This window comes from Varanus komodoensis, unplaced genomic scaffold (assembly GCF_004798865.1).
Source record: "Varanus komodoensis strain SLA01 unplaced genomic scaffold, ASM479886v1 scaffold27, whole genome shotgun sequence".
In the NCBI taxonomy this organism is placed as follows: Eukaryota; Metazoa; Chordata; class Lepidosauria; order Squamata; family Varanidae; genus Varanus; species Varanus komodoensis.
Genome location: NW_025335701.1, coordinates 7,603,880 through 7,626,376, shown reverse-complemented (window position 1 = coordinate 7,626,376; position 22,497 = coordinate 7,603,880). Strand labels below are relative to the sequence as shown.

The 22,497-nt window shown below is 50.1% G+C and overlaps 1 protein-coding gene across 1 annotated transcript in view; it reads left to right on the top strand.

The window, feature by feature from the left end:
• Positions 1-380: 380 nt before the first annotated feature.
• ESRP2 (epithelial splicing regulatory protein 2) overlaps positions 381-22,497 on the top strand; it is a 54,179-nt gene continuing 32,062 nt past the window's right edge. Inside the window, exons 1-3 of the mRNA XM_044434136.1 lie at positions 381-455; positions 743-898; positions 1,896-2,024. Coding sequence (XP_044290071.1) covers positions 761-898; positions 1,896-2,024 — 267 coding nt within the window. The 5' untranslated portion in view covers positions 381-455; positions 743-760. The remainder of the gene's footprint in view (positions 456-742; positions 899-1,895; positions 2,025-22,497) is intronic.

The following is a 22,497-nucleotide window of genomic DNA, read 5'->3' as shown; positions in this document are numbered from 1 at the left end:
TTTCCGCTGGGCCCAGAGAAAAGAACAGCTGCAGCCAGACGTTGATTTCCACGTACTGATGAAAAGCGGGGGAAATCCCGGGAAGCAGGTTAAGTTGAAGCTGAGAAGGGCGCAGGAAAGGCGCTTCCCTCCTGGTCGGGCTCGCGCGCGCGCTCCCTCGACAGCAACAACAAAGATCCGCCGGCAGGTAGGTTCAGCCAGGCGTGGATTTCTGCCCAGGTCCCTCCTCTACCTTTCCCAAAAGGCCCAATGGCTTCGCCCCTCTGGGAGATTGACTAGGGTCACGTGGCCTCACTCCTGGGCAGGTAACTTAGGAAGGAGAGGAAAAAAGAGTTGTGTGGTTTTTTTTTAATCAAGGCTCGGTTCCTGCCATGATGTCAGAGGGAGAGAGACCGTCTGCTCGTTAATTTCATCTCCCAGCCAGGCCTAGGGAAAAAGCAAGCACCCAAAAGCAGGTACAACCGCAAAAAAATGAAAAAGAGCGTTTCCTTATTAGATATGAGTTTGGTCTTAACTCCCTTCTCCCAACCCACCCCTTCCCCATAGTTCTGGCTCTTCTGAATTGGTCCTTTTATCTCCACTTCAATCACTTGGAGGAAGGGGTGACCCTTTATTTGTGGGGGTTTGTGTTGGGCTTGTTTTATACTTCTCTCTCTCTCTCTCTCTCTCCCCCTCCCTCCCCCTTATTTTACTATGTTTGTTCTTTTCTCCTTTTCTTTTTTACCTCTGCTTTTGATTGTAGCTGTTTCCCCTTGTGGCCATGACGGCTTCTGCGCACAGTGACTCTTTGGTGATCTTGTTTGGGGCAACAGCTGGTGCAAATGGGGCTAAACTGGGTTCGGATGAGAGGGAACTAATTCTCTTGGTGTGGCAAGTTGCGGATCCACAGAGCAAGAAGGTATGGCTTCCCCAACCCTTGGCACGCAAGGCGGGTGACGCGCAAAACGCAGAGGCGGCCCTGGCCGCGCTTACTCGCGAGTAAGCCCCAACTCCGTGCCTGAGCACGCATGCAAACGGTTGGACTGCGCAAAAGCAAGCCTGGGAACCCGGAGGGGTGGGGGATGGAGCCACCGGTGGGTCGGACAGCACTGCTTCCACCCCCTCCCATTCCACACTCGCACACCCTGGGGAAGGGGGCTTGCCCGTCACAAAACTGCCCTTGGGCTTGAGGGAGGGAGTGGATCGCAAAAGCCTTGCTCTCCCCTCCTCGGGCGAACGTGTGATCTGTTAGGCTCTCAGTGCCAAAGCGTTTGCTTCTAGAAGTCGAGCTTTTTCCTCATTTGGGGTGTCTGGTGCGTGCACTGTTTGTGTGTGCGTGTGTGTTAATTCAGGCCTGCATGCTGCTGCTGCTGGGACCTATCGCTTTAATGGGAATCGAACTTGGGGAGGGGGACCGGCTTGTCCAGCTCCCAGGTCCTGCTTTCCTCCACCCCCACCATGGATTGACCTCTCAGATGCTCACCTTTCAAATACAGCCAGAAGAAAGGTTTCCCTGGCTGTCAGTGTGGCCAAAGCACTAAAAGGAGCCACTGCAGAGCGATTGGCACTTCCCAGGAAAACCAGCCCGGTGGGATAAACAGGGCCCTTCTCATCGCGATTGTACAGACCGCAGCTGGGTCTCCCTTGCAGGGGAGGGGGCCGCTGTTCCTGGAGGCAAGAAGCCGCCAGGAGTGGAAAGAGAGCTTGATGTTGTGAAATTGGCAAATATACCCTTTTCGACAAGCTCCGTGGTGCATTCCCTAAAACCCACAGTTGTGCAAATCCGTGTGTTTTTATGTCCTGCTAAAACAAGCCTGCACACAGATCCTGTCTTTTTCCACTTGTGTTTTACTTTTTCTCCCTTTTCCCCACCTCTCATCCCACTGCCCTCTTCCCGCTTCATTAAATATTTTCAGGTAGGGACACTGCACAAATGTTTGGTCAAGGCCGACAACTTGGAGCTGAGCGACCAGTGTCGAGAAGTGACGGGCTTAACTTCTGACGGTTTGAGCAAAGCTGAGCCCCTGGACCGAGTTCTCCAACAGGTGAGGACAATGGAGGGTTAACCCAGGGACAGAGTTCCAGCTGATGCAATCAAGCAGCTAGACTTGCTTTTGACTTTCGCTTTGAAATCCTCCCTAAAAGGGATTCTTCCCAGCAGCAGTGTCATACATGTGCATGGTGATCTGCCCCACCTACGCACACTTGTGATTTTGCTTCCAGTGATTCAGAGCTGGGCGCCATGCCAAGAACACGAGCTGCAAGTGACTCCGGAAGGCCCTAGTTAGAATCCCACTGCTGTGAGCACGCAGCAGAATACCTTGAAATCTGAAACACCTTGAAACCTGAAATGCGTTGCATATAATTACGGGCGCTTGCTTATCTGGCGCGTGGTGGCCAATGACTTGTTGCCTGGTGTTGCGTTCCTTCAGTGCGATGCACATGGCCCATGTGGGGAGCTGCACCGGGAGAGCTCTCCAATGTTGTGGGTTCGCCCAGAGCCCAGGTCTGCGTCTGGTAGCTTCCAAATGGATGTTGCGCATGCGTAGGATTGTGGATTTGCCACATGTGGAGTTCTGGGACCAGTTCTGTCTGTATGCAGCAGCCTAAAATTGCTGACCTTCTGCAGTGAGCGTCTTAGTCTTATAAGTGAGTGTCTTCCCTCCAGGTGACAGAAGAAAAACTGCCTCTAGTGATGTTAGGACACCCCCCCACCTGAGCATTAGCATGTGCTCAGGCCCAAGGGACAAAAAAGGCTCTCATTTGCATATGCTAATTTACAGGTTTTCCCAGGAGTGGTGCATTGCTCGCTGTTGCAATGCAAAGATGTGAGGGTGGCCTGCTCTGAAATGGGCCATTGTGACCCTCTTGAGTTTTACTAACCAGCTGCTCCTGATGGACCCAAAGAGCAGCTGCATTTCTGGCTTCTGGTGGCCAGTGATATGCCTTGGTCTTTGGAATATTCTAAAGAGAGAGAGAGATGGATCTGTGTCCAGGTAATCCCTATGAGGGCTATATGGATATGCTTCGAGGACCACCTGAATTTCCCTTAAGGCAGGGGTGACCATCCAGAAATTTAGGCCTATAGTGCCATCACCCATCACCTCTAGCTCTGCTGGCTTAGGCTGATGGGAGTTGTAGGCCCTAACATCTAGCCTGCAGCAGGTTGCTTTTCCATGCACTGCCTTAAAGTAAAAAATGAGGGGAAAGTTGTTAGAGTTACGACCGAGACTAGTCTCTTAAGGGCCCTTGCCCAAAAGAGGGAGATGGGACAGGATGCGCTCTCCTGCGTGGGCACACGTGGCTGTGCCCGTCGCTGCTTCGGCAGAACCAGCGTGGCGCAGGGGTGTTAGTGTTGCCCCCTATCTGAGGAGATCCGGACCCACATTTCTCCTCCACAACCCCTCCTCCCCCCCAGTTACCTTGGCCCGTGCCCTCTCAGACTGCTTTACCTCGTCCGGTTATTTTGGGAGTAAAAGTCACAGGGCAGAAGTGCCGTTGTTCCCTTGGCCAACAACATGATGGGACCAAATGCCCTTGTCCTGCATCACCCCTCTCAACATGCTGCCCCTCGATTCTGCATCTTTAATTTTCTCCTGGGAAGGCCAGGTGGGGAGGGCAAGGCAGCGACACGTTCAGGGGTTCTCCGGGAGCAACGTGGGAGTTTCATGATCTAATCTTGCCTCTAAAATGAACGCCTTCGCCTGGGCTTGGGTGTTTGCTCGCTCAGCTCTAATCACCTCCCAGGAAAAGCTCACAGGACACCCAGATGCGTTCAGCCTTCAAAGGGATCGTTGCACGGTGCTTGAGAAAGTGCACGCTTGTTTATTTTGCAGTCCTGTCCTGCCCGCCATATTTCCCTCCGCCTCTGAAGTCCTTTCTCAGCCGCTCGGCCTCTGCTACCAGCGCTTGCTTTATTTGTTTTGAAATGTCCAGGGTACTCTGGGAGTAACAGGGCAGCCTGCGAAAGGAGCTTTCAGCTGTCAGTCAGAACGGTGGCAACACACCAGCCAAGGAAACCCGTCACGGGCTAGTTCAGTGCAGTCACTTTCTCTTCTGCCCAAAGCACAGCTTCGGACCTCCCGTCCGCTCCAGGCTCTTCCATCTGGCCTGAGATCTGCAAATGCACCTCGCTTCACACGAGCAGCCGTGCTGCCTACCATGGCCGCCACCTTCTGCTTATGGGGTTCCTGATCAACCTCAGTATTTGATCTCTGATGTGTGTTTGTGGGGGTTCCACCTCCCTTTGCCTCAATCAGATCCAAACCAGGAAGCATGGGACCAGAAGGGGAATGAGTGGTCATGAAAAGCATCCTACAGAAAAAACAGATGCTCGGGCTTCAATTAAGTGATGCTTGTGGCAAGGAGTGGGAGAAGCAGGCCTTCCACAAAGAGCATTCCCTCTCTCGATTCTCTTCTGTCCTATACTGGGAAATCTTGAAGAGTCTGGGATTGGCTGATTCTAGAATTGGGATTGGCTGCTTCCAGCTTGTATCTGGGACTTTGTCGTTCTGCATTAAACTATTCCCACCACGTACATGTGCATGCATGCACACACATCCTGTCAAGAGTACAAATTCTGCAGTAGAAAATTAGAATTCTGTGATACATAGTATTGTGCATTACGCAATTCCATGTTTTGCAGTTCTGTTAACTTTGTTCATGGGGCCTGAGCAGGAATGGACGACTTGTAGGGCAAAATGTCTGGAAGGGAACTACTCTTATCAGTCTTTGTCCACATAGCCTACAGTAAGGAATGATGGGAATTGTAACCCTCCGGATGTTCTGGCTTGCAAGTTGCCCATCCCTGGGCTGGAAGCTTCCTTCACTTGTTCATTTTACTAAAAGTAAAGGCCTAGTATCTCAGGAATTGTGTGCCCAGTATGAGGCTGTGCTTTTTTTATTCCCAGAACCCACAAAACAGCAGAATATGTGCAATCCTTCCCGTGTGGTACCAGAGTGAAGGAGTTTGTTCAGTACAAGCCACATGTGACACAAGTGTGTTTTGCTTGCCCTCTTTTCCTATTTTTTTTAGCAATGACTGAGCAAACTCACGTCAAATGGAAAAGTACAATAGCATAGCTTTATGGAATGCACAAAACTGGTTCTTCATAGTTTCTTTGACTCGCTGAGAGTGTGTTTGCAGGAGAAACTTGACTGAGGGGTAAAACAGGTTAGTACGCTGCTACCTGTGGTGACAGGGATCGGCTTGGTGAATGGCTTCTGTGTGCAACACAGTCTTGAGGTTGCTGTTCTTTTGGCCCAGACTGAATCATCTTCAGCTTTAATGACAAGCACTGAAGCCTTTAGGGGAAAAAAAAACAGCATTTCTGCAAAAAAAGCCATTAAGTGTGGTGTATTTCCCCCTCGCTTGGTTAATTTCATGCAAGACCAGTTAAGTTTGCCAAGTGAGTTTCCAGTAGTTTAGAAATAGTTCTGAGACAAACGTTACAGGGATGCAAGTCAGATCTTGTCCTCCTCTCTTGCAACCAAGACATCTGGCGCAGCTTAGTAAATTCACATTGCTGTTCTGCTCGCGCGTGCGTGCACACTCTCTCTCTCTCTATTGCTCGCTCTCCTTAAATGATGCACTATAATTATGCTCAATACTTCCAGGAGGTTGTATCCTGTTATTGTAAATTGCAAGTTACATGCAAAAGGGAGATGCTTTCTCTGCTGAGACGTGCTGTTGTGGAAACTCCTTGGTCCAATGACAGAACAGGTGGAACAGGAGTATTGAGCAGTTTTCTTTGGGGTTCTGCAAGATCTTGGCGCCCAGAGAAGTACCTTGTCACAGCTTGGAGGATCTGGACACGAACCTGAAAGATTTTCAAGGAGGTTTCTAGCACAGCACAGTGGGCATTCACCTGGAGTGCCAAATAACTCTCGGGTTTGGCACACATTAAGGGCAAGAAGCGGAACCGGCCACTCCAAATTGCAGTCCAGTACTGCTTCACATCACAGTATTTTTCCTAGTGAGAGTGGCAGCCAGCGGAACCAATCAACTTGCCAGTGTTTGGGAGGCGGGGTGCAAGCAGTGAAGCCACGGAGCCTTTCGCAGACCTTCCTTCGCGCTCCCTGGCTCGGGACCTTCAGCGGCGCTGTGACCCCCATGGCCACGTCTGATCATTCAGCCCAGTGCCTCTCTCAGACCAGGGAAAGCTTAAGCTGAAATGCTACGAGGCTGCCATATGGACTAGCCGGTGTGTTCCAGGTTTTACCAAGCCCCCTGCCTTCCCCCCCAAAAAACTAGCATTAAAATTAGAGCAATGTACAGAAGGGCGGAATGTCATTTCCCTGTTTTGATGTACAGAAGGGACTTGTGGTAGAGACTGATTAATCTTTGTTTCTTGGGCAATCACTCCTGCGTAATCCAGTCCTTGTGAGTAGAAACAATCAAGCCAGGTTTTTGTACCAGGCTGCTTCTCACTGTTGCTTTTGAGGAGTTACAGGGAGCAATAATTGTGGTGATGCTCAGTGGAAGGAATGGATTTCAGACGCTTTTCTGTGAGGCTCAGAAATACTATTTATTTGTATACAGCAGCTGCTGCCGCTGAGTTCCAAAAACTGCTTTTTGTGTTGTTCTGATAGTGTTACCGCTATCATAAGTTCGTATGTCTGTTTGGATTCCCACCCTCATCTTGAAAGCCATTCGATTCTCTGGGCAATGAGAGCTGTTGTATGTTCAGGGAATGTATGTCCACAGAAGTGTGTTAATTTCCCCCCGCCCCATAGAAACAAAAACTGAGAATGGCTGGGAATCGGAACTGGTCTGGACAGATGGGAGGGCAGGGATACATGCGTTCTGCTCAAAAGAAACAGTAAAGCACTGTATGGTGCATTGATACTGATTAAATGTTGCCATGGTAATGAAGCAGATTCAAAACAAGAAGTTAGCATCTCAGAAAACTCATGTTTTCCCCTACAAACCCATTTAATACTGCTGGGGAACTAACAGCGGTAATGTGGGGCAGTAACCAAACTCAGCCTTGGCTAGGCTGCCCAGGTATCCCAGGGTGAGCCTGGGCGTAGTTTCCATGCTCCTCAGTCCTGCAGTCAAGACATAGCATGTCCCTCGGTCCATGCAGCTGACAGGAACTGGCTGGAACTGGCACCGTCTGCCAGTGGCCTTCCCAGAGTGAGAAAAATTGCAGGTGAAAAGAGGAAGGTACTTGCGGCATTCCAGTTCTCATGGCAAAGACTGCTGCTTCAGCACTACCCGCTCGCTTGCTATTACATGTTGCTGAAGGCTCTGCTCCTTGCTCCTGTGTACAGGATGTGTTTTCCTCCCGATACTGGTCTTCCGTTGACTTGAAAAGCTAGAAGGATGTGTGTTCCTGTTGGAAGGATCCTGCTATCAGGAAAGGAAAGAGGATCATGGGAGCTATGTGCTTATCGTTCAGGGGCTAGTCAGCCTCTTGTTTTGCAAGGAGGTGGGTTTTGTGTCACTGCCAACGGTGTTGTGGGCACCTGCCAATTCCCATGATTTTCTGTGAATCCAAAAGATCAGGCAGTAGTGAAGCCACTGTGGAGGTAAAGCTGATGGAAACTGCCAGCCAGCTTTTCTGCCGAGATCTTCTCACGTGGGCCAGAAGAGACAGATTCTACTTGTGGACATGCCTCTAAACAAGGTGCATGAAGAAGGCAGGTGGCATCGTTTGGAAACACGAATGGTGCAGTTACAGCTCTGCTTGCTTACTATTTTCTTAAGCTTGTTGTATAAAGCAGGACCCTCGCTGGACTGAGCAGTCCTTATGTACAATGTTTGCAGTTTTTTCATCAGTTAAATCCAAAGGCCTGTATCCTGAACGATTCATTCATACTACCCATATGCTGCAATTAATTCCTGCACAGGGAGGTGAAGTGGGATCGTATGTTTTAGACATGTGCATTTAACTTAACATATGCGCAGAGCTATTGTCCAATCCGGGATAGTTCACGTGCATGAAACCTACATGGGTAGCAATTTTGTGTGCACACATGGACCATGGCATACACCATGCTGAACGGGTATAGATGAGCCCATGTGCCTGATCTCAAGCTCTTTCTTCCCCTTCCACCCCTGAGGCTGCACATCAACTGCACACAAATGTCATCTCTAGTCCATTTGTGGTGAGATCTAATATTCTTTCTGCCAGCTCAAACATTTCTTAGAATACTAGTTCTCTTTACTTATTCATGATTGAACTGGTAGATTGCAGGGCCAGCTTTGTGTTATCTTTAAAAAACAAAGTCCTTGAAGATCAAAGGAAATTTCACATAGCTGAAAAACTGTGCATGGTCTCTGTTCAGTATGGATCTAGGTATTTGGTTAAGTTTGCAAGAACAGTTGCTTTATATTGTTTCACGCTGACACAGGGGCAGTGCTAATTCAGGCTGCAGCCGACCATATCCGGCAGAATAGTGAGATCTCTTGACCAGACTATTCCACACCTTCCCTATTACTCCACAGCTTCCCATCCACCCCGCCAAGCCAAAGCATCAGTGATAGGCCAAAGAAGTGTGAGCGGGCCCAGTGCAACTTGAATGGGATTCTGGATTTCCTTTGCCCTTTTCCTCGATTGCTCTAGGGTCTTTAGTTTCCTACTGACGTGAAGTTCCGTCCGTGCACATGGCATTTTTGCAGAGTTTCTTCAGGGAAAGGAAAACAGGAATATCCACCCCACAAAGATAAAGGCATGTTTCCTTTTTGGCTGCCCCATCTTTGGTCATGGACCATTGCTGAGAAATACTTTTGCATGCAGCACATCTCAGGTGAATAGGTCAGGTCTTGCAGGTGCCCATGGAGGACCGCTTCTGATGTGAGGGATGGAGCAGTCTTGCTGTGTAAGCATCCGCCTTTGTTTATAGCTCAGATAGGAGGGCGCAAATCCCTTCGTGCCCTGGCCTGCTTTATGCGGAAATACATTTTGGATGTATCATAGGCTTAACACTCGCACTCCCTCCCCCCACCCCCGCAGAAAAGGCAGCCTTCTCCACCCTCACTGGGAACTACTTAAGAAAACCTCATTCGGAGGAGTGAAAAGATTGCAAAAACTGATTGGTTCTCAAAGCTATTTGTGACAGGTTTGCGTGGTGTTATTGTCAGAATGAGCGCAGCAATTTTCAGTGGCAAATGAGCGGTTTAAAGCAACTTCAAAAAACTTTTGGGGAGAGTGCCCAATGGAATATGGGGGCTGAAAATGACCTTCAGGCATCCTCACTTGCCTGCTCTCCCCTGAGCCCTCTTGTTTCCAGTGTGAAGTATGAGAGAGTACAGTGCAGATGAAATTCCTTCCTGTTTGAATTGTAAGGTGTATCCCATGTCTTTGGCATTCCCAAAATGCATTGATAGTGAGGGTCTTGTAAAACCACTGGCTAGAAGGCAAATAATCTAAGCAACTCTTCCATTGATTGAAAGCCTTGCTTTCATGTTCAGGAGGAGAGCTCAAACTGCAGCGAATGATGGGATATGGGGTACTTGTGACAAAGCCTAGTTCCCTGCGTTAGCGGATAATTTAGGAAAACCCAAAGAGCAGGTGTTGGTTGCCCTCTGAGAATTCGTGTCTAGTCCTGCAGATTAGCACAGGCATGTGTTGTAGGTAAAGAAAAGGGACAACACCTGCTGTATCAGTACAAAATGCACTGGATGTTTTTGAACAGCTAGAACTTAAAAGAAGGGACAAGAGGTGGTCTAGCCACAAGATTCCTACAGCCTGATTAACAGGTTACAGTTTTTTCCCCTGAGAGAAACCTGTTCCACAGCCTTTTCCTCTTGTCTCCCCATGTCTAATGGGAGTGTGCGTGTTGCTTTCTGCCTTCTTAATGGCCTCGGAAACAAATTTAATTTTACTGAACTTTAAAAAGGGGGCACTCCAATTATTGGGACCATTGTTGTGAGAAGGGGAGAGGACAGAACAATGTCCCTGACACTGCGCAAAAGCTGCTTCTTTGTAGGGTTCTCTGTGGCATCCTTTGCCTCTGACATGGGCAGATAAAGCGTTGCAAGAATGCAGATCCAGCTGATTCCCTGCAGCTCTGAGCTGCAAGACCGATGTGATGGGGATGAGTCCAGAGCGCCATTTCACCTAGGTGCACCCAGATACTCTTCTGAACCAGGAGTGTCTGCCCTGAATGAGCCGTGGGACTGTATTCCCACCAGTAAATTTTTGCCGAAAGATGTAGGCATTTGTTTAAGGGTAGGCATTTGCCCTGCTGTGCAAGGAGCAGGTCTCTGTTGGAAGATTGTGATTCTTACTACTACGTTGCATTTATGCCCCACTTTTCTCCCTTGTGAGGAGCCCACAGCATCTTGCACAGCTGCATTTTATCTGCATAACAACCACCCCGTGAGGTCGGTTGGGCTGCGAGTGAGTGACTGGCTCAGTCACCCAGCGGGCTCCATGGCCATGTGGGGCTGGAGCTTGGATCTCCCAGCTCCCCACATTCCTACCGCCACACCAGTGGCTCTCAAAGGCCCCGTTTGAAGGAGCAGCCCGTCCACTCTGGCTTCATGAGAGTGAACCACACCCGGGGGGCAGGCAGAAAGTTTGAAGCTGCCCGTCGGGAGGTGGAGAGCAGAGCCGGCAGACCCGAGGATTCCCGGTTGCAGTCCTCTCTAAGGTTGTTTTGGCTGTCACTATGTACTACGTGATAGATCTGCATATGTGCATTTGATGCAGACGTCTTCCTTTTGGAGAAGTTTGTGGTCATTCCAAACGTGATGTTGAACAGACAACTCCTCCCATGGCTGGCGCTAGAAATTTCTGGGCATAAGCTGGGAATGTCTTGAGCCGAGTCTGAGATTTGCATGCCTTCCATCTGCAATTGCATACTGGTCCCTCCCCATGGTTGGGTTCACACAGCACTGCAAGGCATACTGAAGGTTGAATCTGGGTTGCTGTTGAACCGCAGGGTGTTGTGTGAACCTAACAATACTAACAAACCGTGGTACCACAGTTCACAATAGCTCACAGTTCCCCGTCAAGGAGGAAACTGGGTTCCTTCGTGGGTTGTTTGCTGGTTAAGCAAAGGCAGGACACATTTAATAATCAGGGTTGAGTATGGGTTGCTATTGAACCCTGGGTTGTTGGGTAAGCCCACTGTGCAGCTTGCTTTATGGGAGTACCACTGTAACATTAGTGCACTCTAACATTTTACTACTGCCTTTCTTCCCACTGTTCCAGTAAACTGGCCATTAAAAAAGAAACTGCTATTGGGACTTGGCTAACACTCACCTCGTTTCAGAAGCCAGAAGAGTAAATGAATAGCTGCAGCGACTACCCCCTTTCCCTGCCGCCTTCTTGCTGCCCAGTTCCTAGCATCCTTATCTGTACAGCAGTTAGCAGGTGATTATGTTTCTCTGGTGCCACAGTGAAAGGCACAGCAGCAAGGGCTGGTTGAACAGTTGGCAATCCCTGGTTTGGGAAAGGAGCGGGGTGGGGGAGGGGGGAGTGTGGCCCACGAGACGAAGGTGGTGGAGCAGTGCCTGTTGAGGAAACGCGTGTAATGTTCACGGCTCCTCGTGTAGAAAAGCAGGTGAGAGAAGATAGGACAGAAGCGTCTACAGTCATGCGTGGCATGAGAGACTGGACTGGGATGCACGCGTCTCCCTTTCCTGGGATGCAGCAGCACGATCCCACAGCGCGACTCGGTGGGAGACTGTGAAGAGATGAAAGGCTGCGTGGCTGAGCAATGGGATTCACCACCGCTTTGGGTGGCTTTGAAGGGGAGACCAATAGTGATCACATTGGCTATATTTTACCTGCAGTATACCCATGGGCACTCATTGCTGTGGAACATGGGCATGGGGTGTTATTGTACACTTGCCCTGCTTGCAAGTAGGGAAACTCTGGTCCAGTGTGGTGGATTCAGTGTGGATTCTTATGTTGGTAAATATTTTGGGTGTGAATCGGACTGTGAAAAGACAAGCATGCCTGTTTCCCTCTGATGAACTTTTCCAAGTGATGGAATTGAGTGAGCCCCTCTTGACTGCCGGCAGCTGGAAGCCTCTTAAATAGCCTGGGCCTAGGCAGGAATGTTTCTTTCTTCCGGCTGGCCCAGAGTTTTCTGCCTGGCTGCAGGCACTTCCCCAGTTCTTTATCTTGGTGCCAGACAGCAAGGACTGTAGGTTGGTTTCCAGTGGCATGCATGGGAGCTGAAGTGTCAAGGAAGCTGTGCTGCTTGCTCAGGTCTCTGGGTGAAGGCCTTTGCTGCCAGGTTGGGTGACCAGAACGAGCAGAGGAGTCTGCTTGCTTGCTCCACTCCAACGCCTGTTTTGCTTTTGGCCCTGAAGCTCAATTTTGGCCCTGGAATTGCCAGCCAATTACAAATGGTTCGCCCAGCAGCCCTGAGTTACCAACAGATGGCCCGTGCTATATGCAGGAGCACCCAATCCCTGACATGCTAACTTTCTGCAGGTGGGGAGTCTTTGGCAGCTGGATCTTTGTTACAGGTGTGTCCAGGCCGCCCTCCCTCTGACAAAAGACAAGTCGCTGAGCAAGCAGTTTCTGTTATCCAAAAGGGCATCAGCAAGCCATTCTTGCTCCCAGCTGCACAAAAAGTTGTGTTAAAAGCATTGGCTACAGAAGAATCGGGCTGTTTCAGCGGCTGAGAAAGCCACCTTCTTAATCTAAGGCAGCGCGATAGGTAAATGACTACCGGGAAATCGCCACAGCCTTCCTGCCAGCAAAGCCCTACCTTCAGGGTGGAGTCTTGGGCAGGAAACGGCTTCGACTGCGGCACTCCCTGTGCTTCTCCTTCTCTTTCCTCTTCCAGTTGTTGGCCCGGGTCCCTGACACCTCCCCCTCCTCTTCCCTCTTCAGTGCTCCCACATTTTCAAATGGCTTGCAGTATTCCCACCTAATTCCAGGCACCGTGGCCCTTCTTGCCGCCTGCTTTTCCGCACATGCAACTCAGCCCGCAGCGTGGAGACAAAGTCTTCTGCAAAAGCACATTTATGCACGAGTATTGCTGTGCAGTCCTGTGTTCCCAACAGAGAGGAGGCCCTTCTCTGTCCCCAGCAGACCTGCAGCCTTAGCTGGACGCTGGACCCAGCAACCTGCTTCTATTGAGCCAGGACCCTGGTCCATGGAGCCTGCTGTTGTGTGCTCTGATCGGCAGCCCCTGGCAAAGGAGAGTATTTCCCGCCTCCATGATCAGGTCTTTTTAAACTGGAGGTACCTGGATCCCTCCATATGCAACAGATACCTCCTTCTCTAACTTTGGGCAGCAAATGGCACATGAAAATTCTCAACTTTTCAACACCTTTGAAAAACACGCCTTTAGTCCCCCAAATACTTCTCCCTCCTCTGCCTTGCTCCTCACAACTATCAAGCAGAGACATTTGAACTAATTTAATACCACTCAATACAGCCATGTGTTAATGGGCTTACAGAAACAACACTGGTGCCTTGGTTCATGACACACTTCGCCTCAGTGCCCGTGCATTTAATTAAGCAGGCAGCTGGATGCCAGCAGTGGGAAATATGTGAGACTTGACCTGATTGTAGCATCTTATTGCCAACTTGCTACTGAGTCAATAAGTGGCTTAGTTTGACCTGGCAGCCTATTTTGGGTTAATGCACCCCCAATTAGCCCATATTCCACCGCCATTCTGAATGTGCATCCTTTCCTCAGAGGTTGCAATGTCTCCTGAGAACTGAGCCATTGTGGGTTAATTGAGACTTCACCCACACTTAACCCAGCTACTTTGCAAGGGCTGAGTTCACACCTCATGCTGCAACCCCCATTCAGACAGCGCTCCCAGCCGTGTGCATTCTGCTGTGCAAAGTGAGAAGTCGGGCGTGGGCATCAGCAAAGCGGTCCAGGGGCGCCCGGCCTTCTGCCCCATTTCCTCTGTGGCCTTTCTCCCCAGCTGGTTCCCCTTCAGCTGAGATCCTGGAATGTTTGCTAATCAGGTGTGAACAGGGAAGGCAAGCTGTGGAGCACAGATTCTGGCAGGGAGAAGGGTTAAGCACACAGGGTAGCCATGTGTCCTCTTCCACGGAGCACTGTCCTTTATTGGACGTGCAGCCCAAAGGGTTGTCCTCTGTTCTGAAGGGATCCTCCATTTGAAGGCCAGGCCAGGCCAAGTCCGGGGTAAAGGCAATGAACCTTTATAAGGAAGAGCAGGGCAGCCTTGAAGGTGAGAGCCAGTGTGGTCTAGTGGTTAGAGGGCTGGACTGGGGCTCCGGAAAGCTAGATTCAGGTCCCTCCTTGGCCATGGAGCCAGGGGCTGGTCACTGACCCTCAGCCTCGCCTACCCCACCGCCTCATTAAGGTTGCAAGCGGCTGGACAACGGACGCATTGCTGGAAGATGTGGGGGTCGCCGTCTACCATGCTAGAATGACGTGTTGTCATGGAAATACTATACCATTTCTAAATTTGCATGTGTGCATATAAATGCATGCATATCACGGGCTCTGTTTTGGTGGTGCGTGTCCTTATTTGTGCAGAATTGTTCACAAACGATCCTTCTGTTCTATTATGTCTTTCCTGTCAGCACTGCCCTTTCAGCTGATATATCGGCAGCAAATACAGGGTTGGGAGCCCCTGGTTTTTCTCACCGTGTGCATCATTCCAGCCACGCAGTAAAGGTCATGTTGCGTCCCTAAGCGGAAAATCCAGCACACGCGTGGCTGGGGCGAGTGTTGTCTCTGATGTGCAGTCCTTTGGGAGTGGGAGGGGCTGCTGTCCCCAGCCAACCTGCCTTCAAGCTGTTTACTTTTTCTCGAGGGCCCTAATTTCTGCATGATGGCATTAGCTAAAGTAGCAGGAGGAAGAGGGAAGTGCAGAATTTGCAGGGTGTTAAAGGAGCTAATGCATACATTTGAGGAGTGGATATAAGCCAGAGGGGGCATCCAAGTTATTTATTTTATATTCTGCCTTTCTGTTAAAAAAAGACTCTGCTAATTGGCACGTCTTGCTGGTGATTGCAACAATTGAAAGAGCTTTAGAACAGAGTATAAACCCCTGTATGAAAGGAACCCAGCCGACTCCTTTCAGCAGCAATCCAATCTGAATTTATAACATTTGCATGCTGCCCAGTTGTGCCACAGCACCTCTGGGCGGTTCACAATCACATTTTAAAGGACAATGAAAACCAGTTGCATCATACTAAGAATGCCAGAGCCCTGTTGGAAGAGAAGCTTTTTTTCCCTGGCGGTGGAAGGAGCACGGAGAGGGCTAGCCTAGCCTCCCTTCAGGGAGCTGCGCAGCCCGCGAGTGGCCCCTGAGAAGGCTCTGCGTGGGCTCCTGGCCTTGGCAGCCCTCACATTTATGGGCAAAGCCTTTGCACCCTCTGCTCAGCGGCCTGGCCCCACTCGCTCTCCAGGTTCCTCAGAACTTCCACAGCCCGGCCCTCGATACCGCTGCCGGGTCGGCCTGAACCCTTTGTAGTTGCCTTCCTCCTGGTTGGTTCCCATCTGAAGTGGTGCCTGGAGCACTGGAATCTCTTCTCCATCCTCAGTATCAATTTCCAGAGGAGGAGCCATCCTAGTTCTGCTGCATCAAATAAATATTTGAAAAGGCTATTTAAATATTGTTTTTAAAAAGGAAAGCAAGCAAGAAAGGCTGCCTCTGTGCACCTGCTTGGTGGCAATAAATCCCACCTGTACCTGCTTCTTCATCAACGTGTCTAGGATTGTGCTATGTCAAGCGAAGTGGTGTCTGATGTAGCAGGGGATCGTTTTCCTTGTGCCGCCCGTGTCTGAGGTGCTTTACAAGAGGCAGGTTTGGCCTGTCCTTATTCCGGGCACTTGGAATTGGCACAGAGGAAGGGAAGCAATGAAGGAAGTTGTGGGAAGAAAGGAGGGAGAGAAGGGTCAACGAGAAATACCTGATTTGGTGAGATGGTGCCCATGGCTGGTAGGTGGAAAGTTGCATGCACATGGATGCACATAGAGGTCAATTGGCTGTGACGTGTGTGTGTGTGTGTGTGTGCATGCACGCATGCATGAAAGAGAGAGAGGACTCCCAAAGAAGGACCTCCGCCCAGATCTCAAAGGGTGGGAGGGCGCATGGGAAAGAAGGTGCTCCCTCAGGTATCCAGGACCTAGTAGAGAGCATTCCTCTTCCTGTACCGGTGCACCCTTTTCACCAGGCAACCAACCCGCCAGCTAATTCCCCCTCCTTGGGGGAGGACTGCTTCTCCTGCACCTGCCTTGGTCCTTGCGCCTGCCGGCTCTTGCGCGCTTCTGTAGATACCTGGTGTACAGATAGAGGCCACGCAGTCACACGTGTTCTTTCCGCAGCCCCCCCGCCCCCCCACTGGCTCAGCTTTGCACAACAAACGGTGAGTGCGTGTTGGGTAAACACAGCCGCGTGGTGCTTTGCAATCGATGGTGCCCGTGCTAAAGGTCACATTGCTCCGGAAGCATGTCCTTGAAGAGGAAGGGGGCATGTGGGGAAGAGGCGGGGAGAGGGAAATGAAACTGCCCGAGCTGTGCAAGCAAGTTCTTAAAGGGCTGCCCTCTTTGGAGCCCCTGTAAAAAATTCTTCCGAGAAGAGTTGCGTGGTCCCCAAAAGACACTTGTGCTTTCTGAGCTGCTGTGTGGCTTCGGGGCGCTGCGAGGCCAGCTTGTTTCTCCTGCAAAACAGGCGCTGCCTGGAGCAACGGCGGAAAGAGGGTGCTCAGCACTTTCCGCACAGGCTGCTGTTCCTCTAAAAACGATCCGCTTTGCACGACCCCGGCTGCTTTTTCTTCCTGAGGAGGAAAAGAGAACAAGTGCCCTGGCATTTCCCCACGAGTGGGTGGAAAGGTGGGGAGAGACTAGAAAAACAGGCATCTGGGAAGGAGCCTCTTTTCCTATTGCTGTTCCAGTACAATTCACATGCTTGTAACTGCAATCAAGTTTTAAAAGAAAAATAGATGGGTCTCGCTTTGTCTTTTGCGTTTGTCTCATTCTCCCAACTGCCTGTGGACCAGGACTGCGTACAGCAGGCGAGGCGACCTGCGGCTTGCGATGCCCGCTGGGCCGAGCCCCCCGAGCCAAAGAGAGGCCCAGGCTGTAGGTGCAAGTGTCCCTGAGAAGACACTCCTGGGCAAGAGCAATTAACTCTCTGATCTCGATTCCAGAAAAATGCAGGGGGAGTACGCATCTGGTAGCTGCCCCAAGGAGTAAAAGAAGCCCCCAGCCCCAGCCGCTATCACTGTCACTTTGCAGCTGGCCACCACAAACCGGGGGGATGAGGGAGGCTCCTACGGCAGATGCCGTTCCGGAGATATTCTCCGCCCGAATCATTTCAGGCTTTAGGTTTAAGCTTCCCTGTTTAGTGTCCTATTGAGCAGGGTGGCTTGCGAAGGACTCCTCTGTTGATGTATTACCAAGGGCTGATTATTTCTGAAGTGCAGTGAGATTGCAGCGACTGCGAGATTCCCACTCAGAGGTTTCACATTTTTCCTCTTTGTCCAGCCCTGGAAAAGTGCTCTGAGGTCTTCCGACCTGGATCTTGCCCTCATTTGGAGTCCCAAACCGCTGGGAAACTGGCTGCCCCACCTGCCCCAGCAGACTTGCTCGTGTCTTCTGTTGTATCTGATCGCCCTAGAGGAGCTGGCTTTGGGCCACGGTGCGCCCCTTCCTGCTGCCCCAAACCCCCGGAATCCCCCCCCCCCCCACTTTTTAAATTTTTTCTTAAATACAGGAAAAACCAAATACAGACACATCACAATATCAGTAATAAAACATACAAAAGCCCAACTAATAAATGAAAAAGTAATACAATGCCCCACCATCCAGGAGACCAATAATACCTCCATTTTAATTCATATATAACAATAATATATAATATACTTCAATTATACTGAGAGCCAGTGTGGTGTAGTGGTGAAGAGCATGGGACTGGGACTCAGACGACCTGGGTTCTAGTCCCCGCTCAGCCATGACTTTGGGCCAGTCACAGACTCTCAGCCCAGCCTGCCTCACAGGGTTGTTGTTGTGGGGATCAGATGGAGGAGGAGAATGATGTAAGCTGCCTTGAGCCCTTTGTAGGAAAAAGGCAGGATATAAATCGAAAAATAATAAATAAAATAATTATATCCATATCCCCTCCAAAAATTCATATAATCTTGATTATGTTTACAACCTTTACCTTCTATCAGTACTGCTTTTACAAAATCTTTCCAAATTTCATTATATTTATTTGCTTTTATTAACCCTTTTTAAATTTTTATTTCTGTTGTCAGTTTAGGGTCATTAATTACCATGTTCCATATTTCATTATACCATTCATGCGTTTGTATAACCCAGTTCTGTTTCCAATATTTAACTATCACTAACCGAGCTGCCATTATCAACCAAACCCCAGGAATCATCTGCCTGAATTCTTTTTCTGAGAGGAAGCCCCTCTGGCTGGCCTGCATATCTCCATGTGCTCAGCAGAAAGAGCGTCTGCAGATGGTCGAGCCGTACATAAAATGCGCATGAAAACATGTGGGACTTGTGCCCCGTGGCCCCGGGTCTTTCTGGTGCCCCACCGGGCTCTGCTGGAGAGCAAACATCGGGCAGGGTTCTCTTCTGCGCTCTGTCTGGAGCAGGAAGAAATGAGCCCCAGCTTGATGGAGCGGACGGACGTTGCAGCTGGTTGTTTTTCCAGCGCAAGGTCACGGTGATCCCATTATCAACCATGTGGAATAGCAGATGAATAAAAGGCAAAAAGGCAAGGCCATGCTGAGGGGGTGGTGGGGGGGGGGAAGTGGGGGCGACTCTGTTTAAAAAGAGCATGCCTGCAAATGCTATTGTTCTGCTCCCTCCCCTCGGGCATTTTGTGTGCATTAGGTTCCCCAGGCAAGGCCAAAAGCGAGATTGCATCACGGCCGGAGTAGGCAGAGAGCGAGCTCTTAGCTTTTTAAACAGCGTCAGCAAGAAACAGTGACTCAGTTCAGACTCTGAGCCAAACCCGATGGTTTAAGGAAGACAAAATATGATTTACTGTGACATCTGAATTGGCCCTTCCTGGATTGTTTGACCAGAGAGTTGGAGGCTGGTTTGCATGTCAAGATGGTTTGCTAACTATGGTTTGATGCAGCATCTGAAAGGACAAATCTGGATCTCAGGGGCACATTTGTGTTAAGGAAGCCAAGGATGCTGACCTGGAGAAGTGACGGATAATGGGTCTGCCAGAGAGCATCTAACAGGATTCTAATTCCTGGGTGACGGGTCCTCTGCAGTCGTGGAGAAAGGTGGACGCAGGGAAGGAGGGAAGACTGAGGGGGCCCACGATATCCCTCTATAAGTCCCTCAAAGCAAGGCCAAGATCTCTGCTCACTGGTACCAGAGAGCAGGACACGGAATCATCAGCACAAGCTGCAACAACCCAGATTCAGGCTAGATACCAGGAAAAGTTTCCTCGCTGTCAGAACAATATGGCAGCTGCCTGGAGAGGTGGGGGGCTCTCCCACACTGGAGACATTCAAGAAGAAACTGGGCAGCCCTCTGAGTGGGACGGTGTAAATTGCTGTCCTGCAACAGCAGGGAGCTGAAGCCGATGGCCTTCTTGGCCCCTTCCATCTCTTCTATTTGAGGATTCTTGAGGACATCTTTTGGAGGAAGGGGGAGATGATTCCTTAGAAGGGACCAATTCCTTGGAAGGTGAGTGTGTGTCCTCTCACCTAGAGGATACCCCTCCAGGGGGTGGGGGCTTCTGGTAGTGGAAGAATCAATCATTAGGAATATAGAAAGCTGGGTGGAAGTATGAACCGTGGAAGTGTGAACCACACGGGGAATTACCTGCCTTGTGTGAAGGCTGCAGACATCACTTACCATCTCGATAGCCTTGCAGGTAGCCCGGGGGTGGGGTCAGTGGTCATGGTCCATGTTGGTACCCTTGATGTGGGGAAATGTAGTTGTGAGGTCCTGGGAGCTGAATTTAGGTAGAAGGTTGGGATCCAGGACCTCCAGGATGGCTTTCTGCAAAATGCTACTGGTTCCATGCACAGAGCAGGCTAGAAAGGTGAAGCTGAGGAGTCTCAATGCATGGATAAGAAGGTGGTGTAGAGAGGAGGGCTTTTCATTAGTGAGGCACTAGGGAACATGTTGAGGTAAGCCGGTCCTGCTCATGAGGGACAGGCTGCATTTGAGCCCGAATGGGACCAGAAGGCTGGCGTGTAACCTAAAACAGGTGTCAGGCCAGCTTTTCACCTGAACTCTGAGGGAAAGCCAACAGGAGCTGGGAAGCACCTGGTTTGGGTCGAGGCATCCCTAGTGGATGAAGCCGAGGAAGTTTCTGATTGCCCAAATGCAGGAGGAGTGGCGGTAGGTAACGAGGTTCTGGGAAGTCACCATAACCAGCTGGAGAGGAGCAAGTGCCAGAACAATAGTTGCACACAGCTGGAGGGGAACACCAAACTGAGATGTTTCTGCGTGAATGCTAGAAGACTCGGGGCCAGAATGGGGGAGCTGGAGCACCCAGTGAAGCTAAATATCGTGGGCATTGGAGACAGCCAAAGGGAGACGGTCGTCTCTTGATGCAAACTGCTCAGGAAGGACAGAGAAGGAGGTGTTGCCCTCTCTGTTAAGGAGGGTACAGAGTCCAGCCAAACTGATAAGCTGAAGTGTGAAGACTCCTCCGCAGAAGCGCTGTGGGTGAAGGTGGGTGAAGGTTCCAGGCTGTGGGTGAAGGTTCCAGGCTCTAGAGCTGACTTAGCCACTGGAGTCCGCTGTCGTCCCCTGGACCAGAATGCTTGGAGTGATCTAGAGCTGTGGAACGAAACCAGGGAAGCCTCCAGCAAAGGCAGGCCTGTACCAATGGAGGCCTCAGCTGCACACACTTTGGCTGGATGAATGCATGTTGCAATTCTGACAGAGCATTTAACTTTCTCAGTGTCACAAATGACTGTGCCCTAGAGCAGTTGGTCATGGAACCAACCCGTGGTGAGGCAGTCTTGGATTTAGTCCCAAGATGTAGCTGTTGTTGAGCCGATGGGAAACAGAGACCATGCTGGCATCAGATTCAATATACAGTGAGATGGAAGACTGCCAGAGAAGTTGAGCATGGTTGTGTTTGACTTCAAAAGACAGAACTTGTCAAAAATGTGGGAAATGGTAAAGGAGAAGCTGAAGGGGAGAATCAAGAAGTTTAAATTGCTTCAAAGCACTTGGAGATTTCTCAAAAACACTGTAATAGAAGCACAGATAAATTGCATATCAGAAGTGAGAAAAGGTGGCACAAAGTCCAGGAAATCACCAGCATGATAAATGCATAGAATTTAGAAAGCTCTTAGGGAAAAGAAAGCTTTCTTCAAAAATGGGAAGTCTGGTCCAAATGAAAAGAACAGACAGGACCACAAGCTTACGCAAGAAGGCAATCATAGAAGCAAGGAAACGGTTGGAGAAGCATATCACTAACAACATCAAGGCGAACAGTAAAGGATGATTTAAGTATATCAAAAGAAAGAGAATGGCTAAGGAAACAGCTGGACCATTGGATGGTAAAGGAATTAAAGGATCACTGTTGGGGCGGGGGAACGAGGAGATTCCAGAGAGGCTGAATGAATTATTTTCACCGGAGCTCACAGCAGAGGATGTGGGGCAGATGCCGGTTCCTGAGCCATGTGCGCTCTAGAAAGGAGGATGAGGAATTAGGGTAGATAGTCGTGACAGAGGGTGAAATTCTCAGCTTTATTGACAAGCTGAAAGTCAGCAAGTCTCCTGGTTCAGACGGGATCCATCCTAGAGTTATCAAAGAACGCGAGCATGAGATTGCTGGCCTTCTCACCAAAGCGTTTGATATGTCCCTAAAAGCAGCCTTTGTACAAGAAGACTGAGGAATGGCCAGTGCAGCACCATTTTGAAACGGGGATCTGGGGGGAATCCGGAGAATTACATGCCAGTGAGTATAATGCCTGTTCTGGGCAAACTCATGAAAGCAGGTGCTCTGTAGCCAATTTAGTGACTTCCAAGCTCAGGTCTCCACAGAATGATCAACTATCTATCTATTTATTTATTTAGAAGGCGTCTATGCCGCCCCATTCGCCGAAGCCTCGGGGCGGCTCACAATAATAAATAAATAAGCACAGTATAAAACAATAGAATATAATTTGAGTCGACCTGGCCCGAAAAATAAAATAAATGAATAATATTAACAATTAAAATTAAAACAATTAACTAGAAGCTTGGAAGGCTGTTAACAGCCGGGTCACCTTTGAAGAGGTGCTTGGTCCGAGAGGGGTTTAACCCTTGGAAGGGGGAGCAGCTGAAGCCTTGACCGTGCCCACCCGCCCGGGCAGCTGCCCGTAGACTGTGGAGTGGGCCCGCAGGTTCCCTGGCCCCCCACGGCGGGGAGGAGTATGGCAAACAGCCCAGCCGTACTGTGTGTGTTTGCAAGTATAAATGGCTCTGTGCGAAAGTCTAGGTGTGCCAGATGGCGTGTTGGTGTCTCCTCCTGGCCAAAGGGGTGGAGAAGAGCTGGCCACAGCATGGAGTGGGCAGGAGAAGGGCTGGCGGCCCCATGGGGGTAAATCGGGCAGGGAACCTGTAACGTGCGGGCATCTGAAGGGCAGCTCTTCCGTTGGCATCCCTGGAAGCGCGCCTAATGGCACT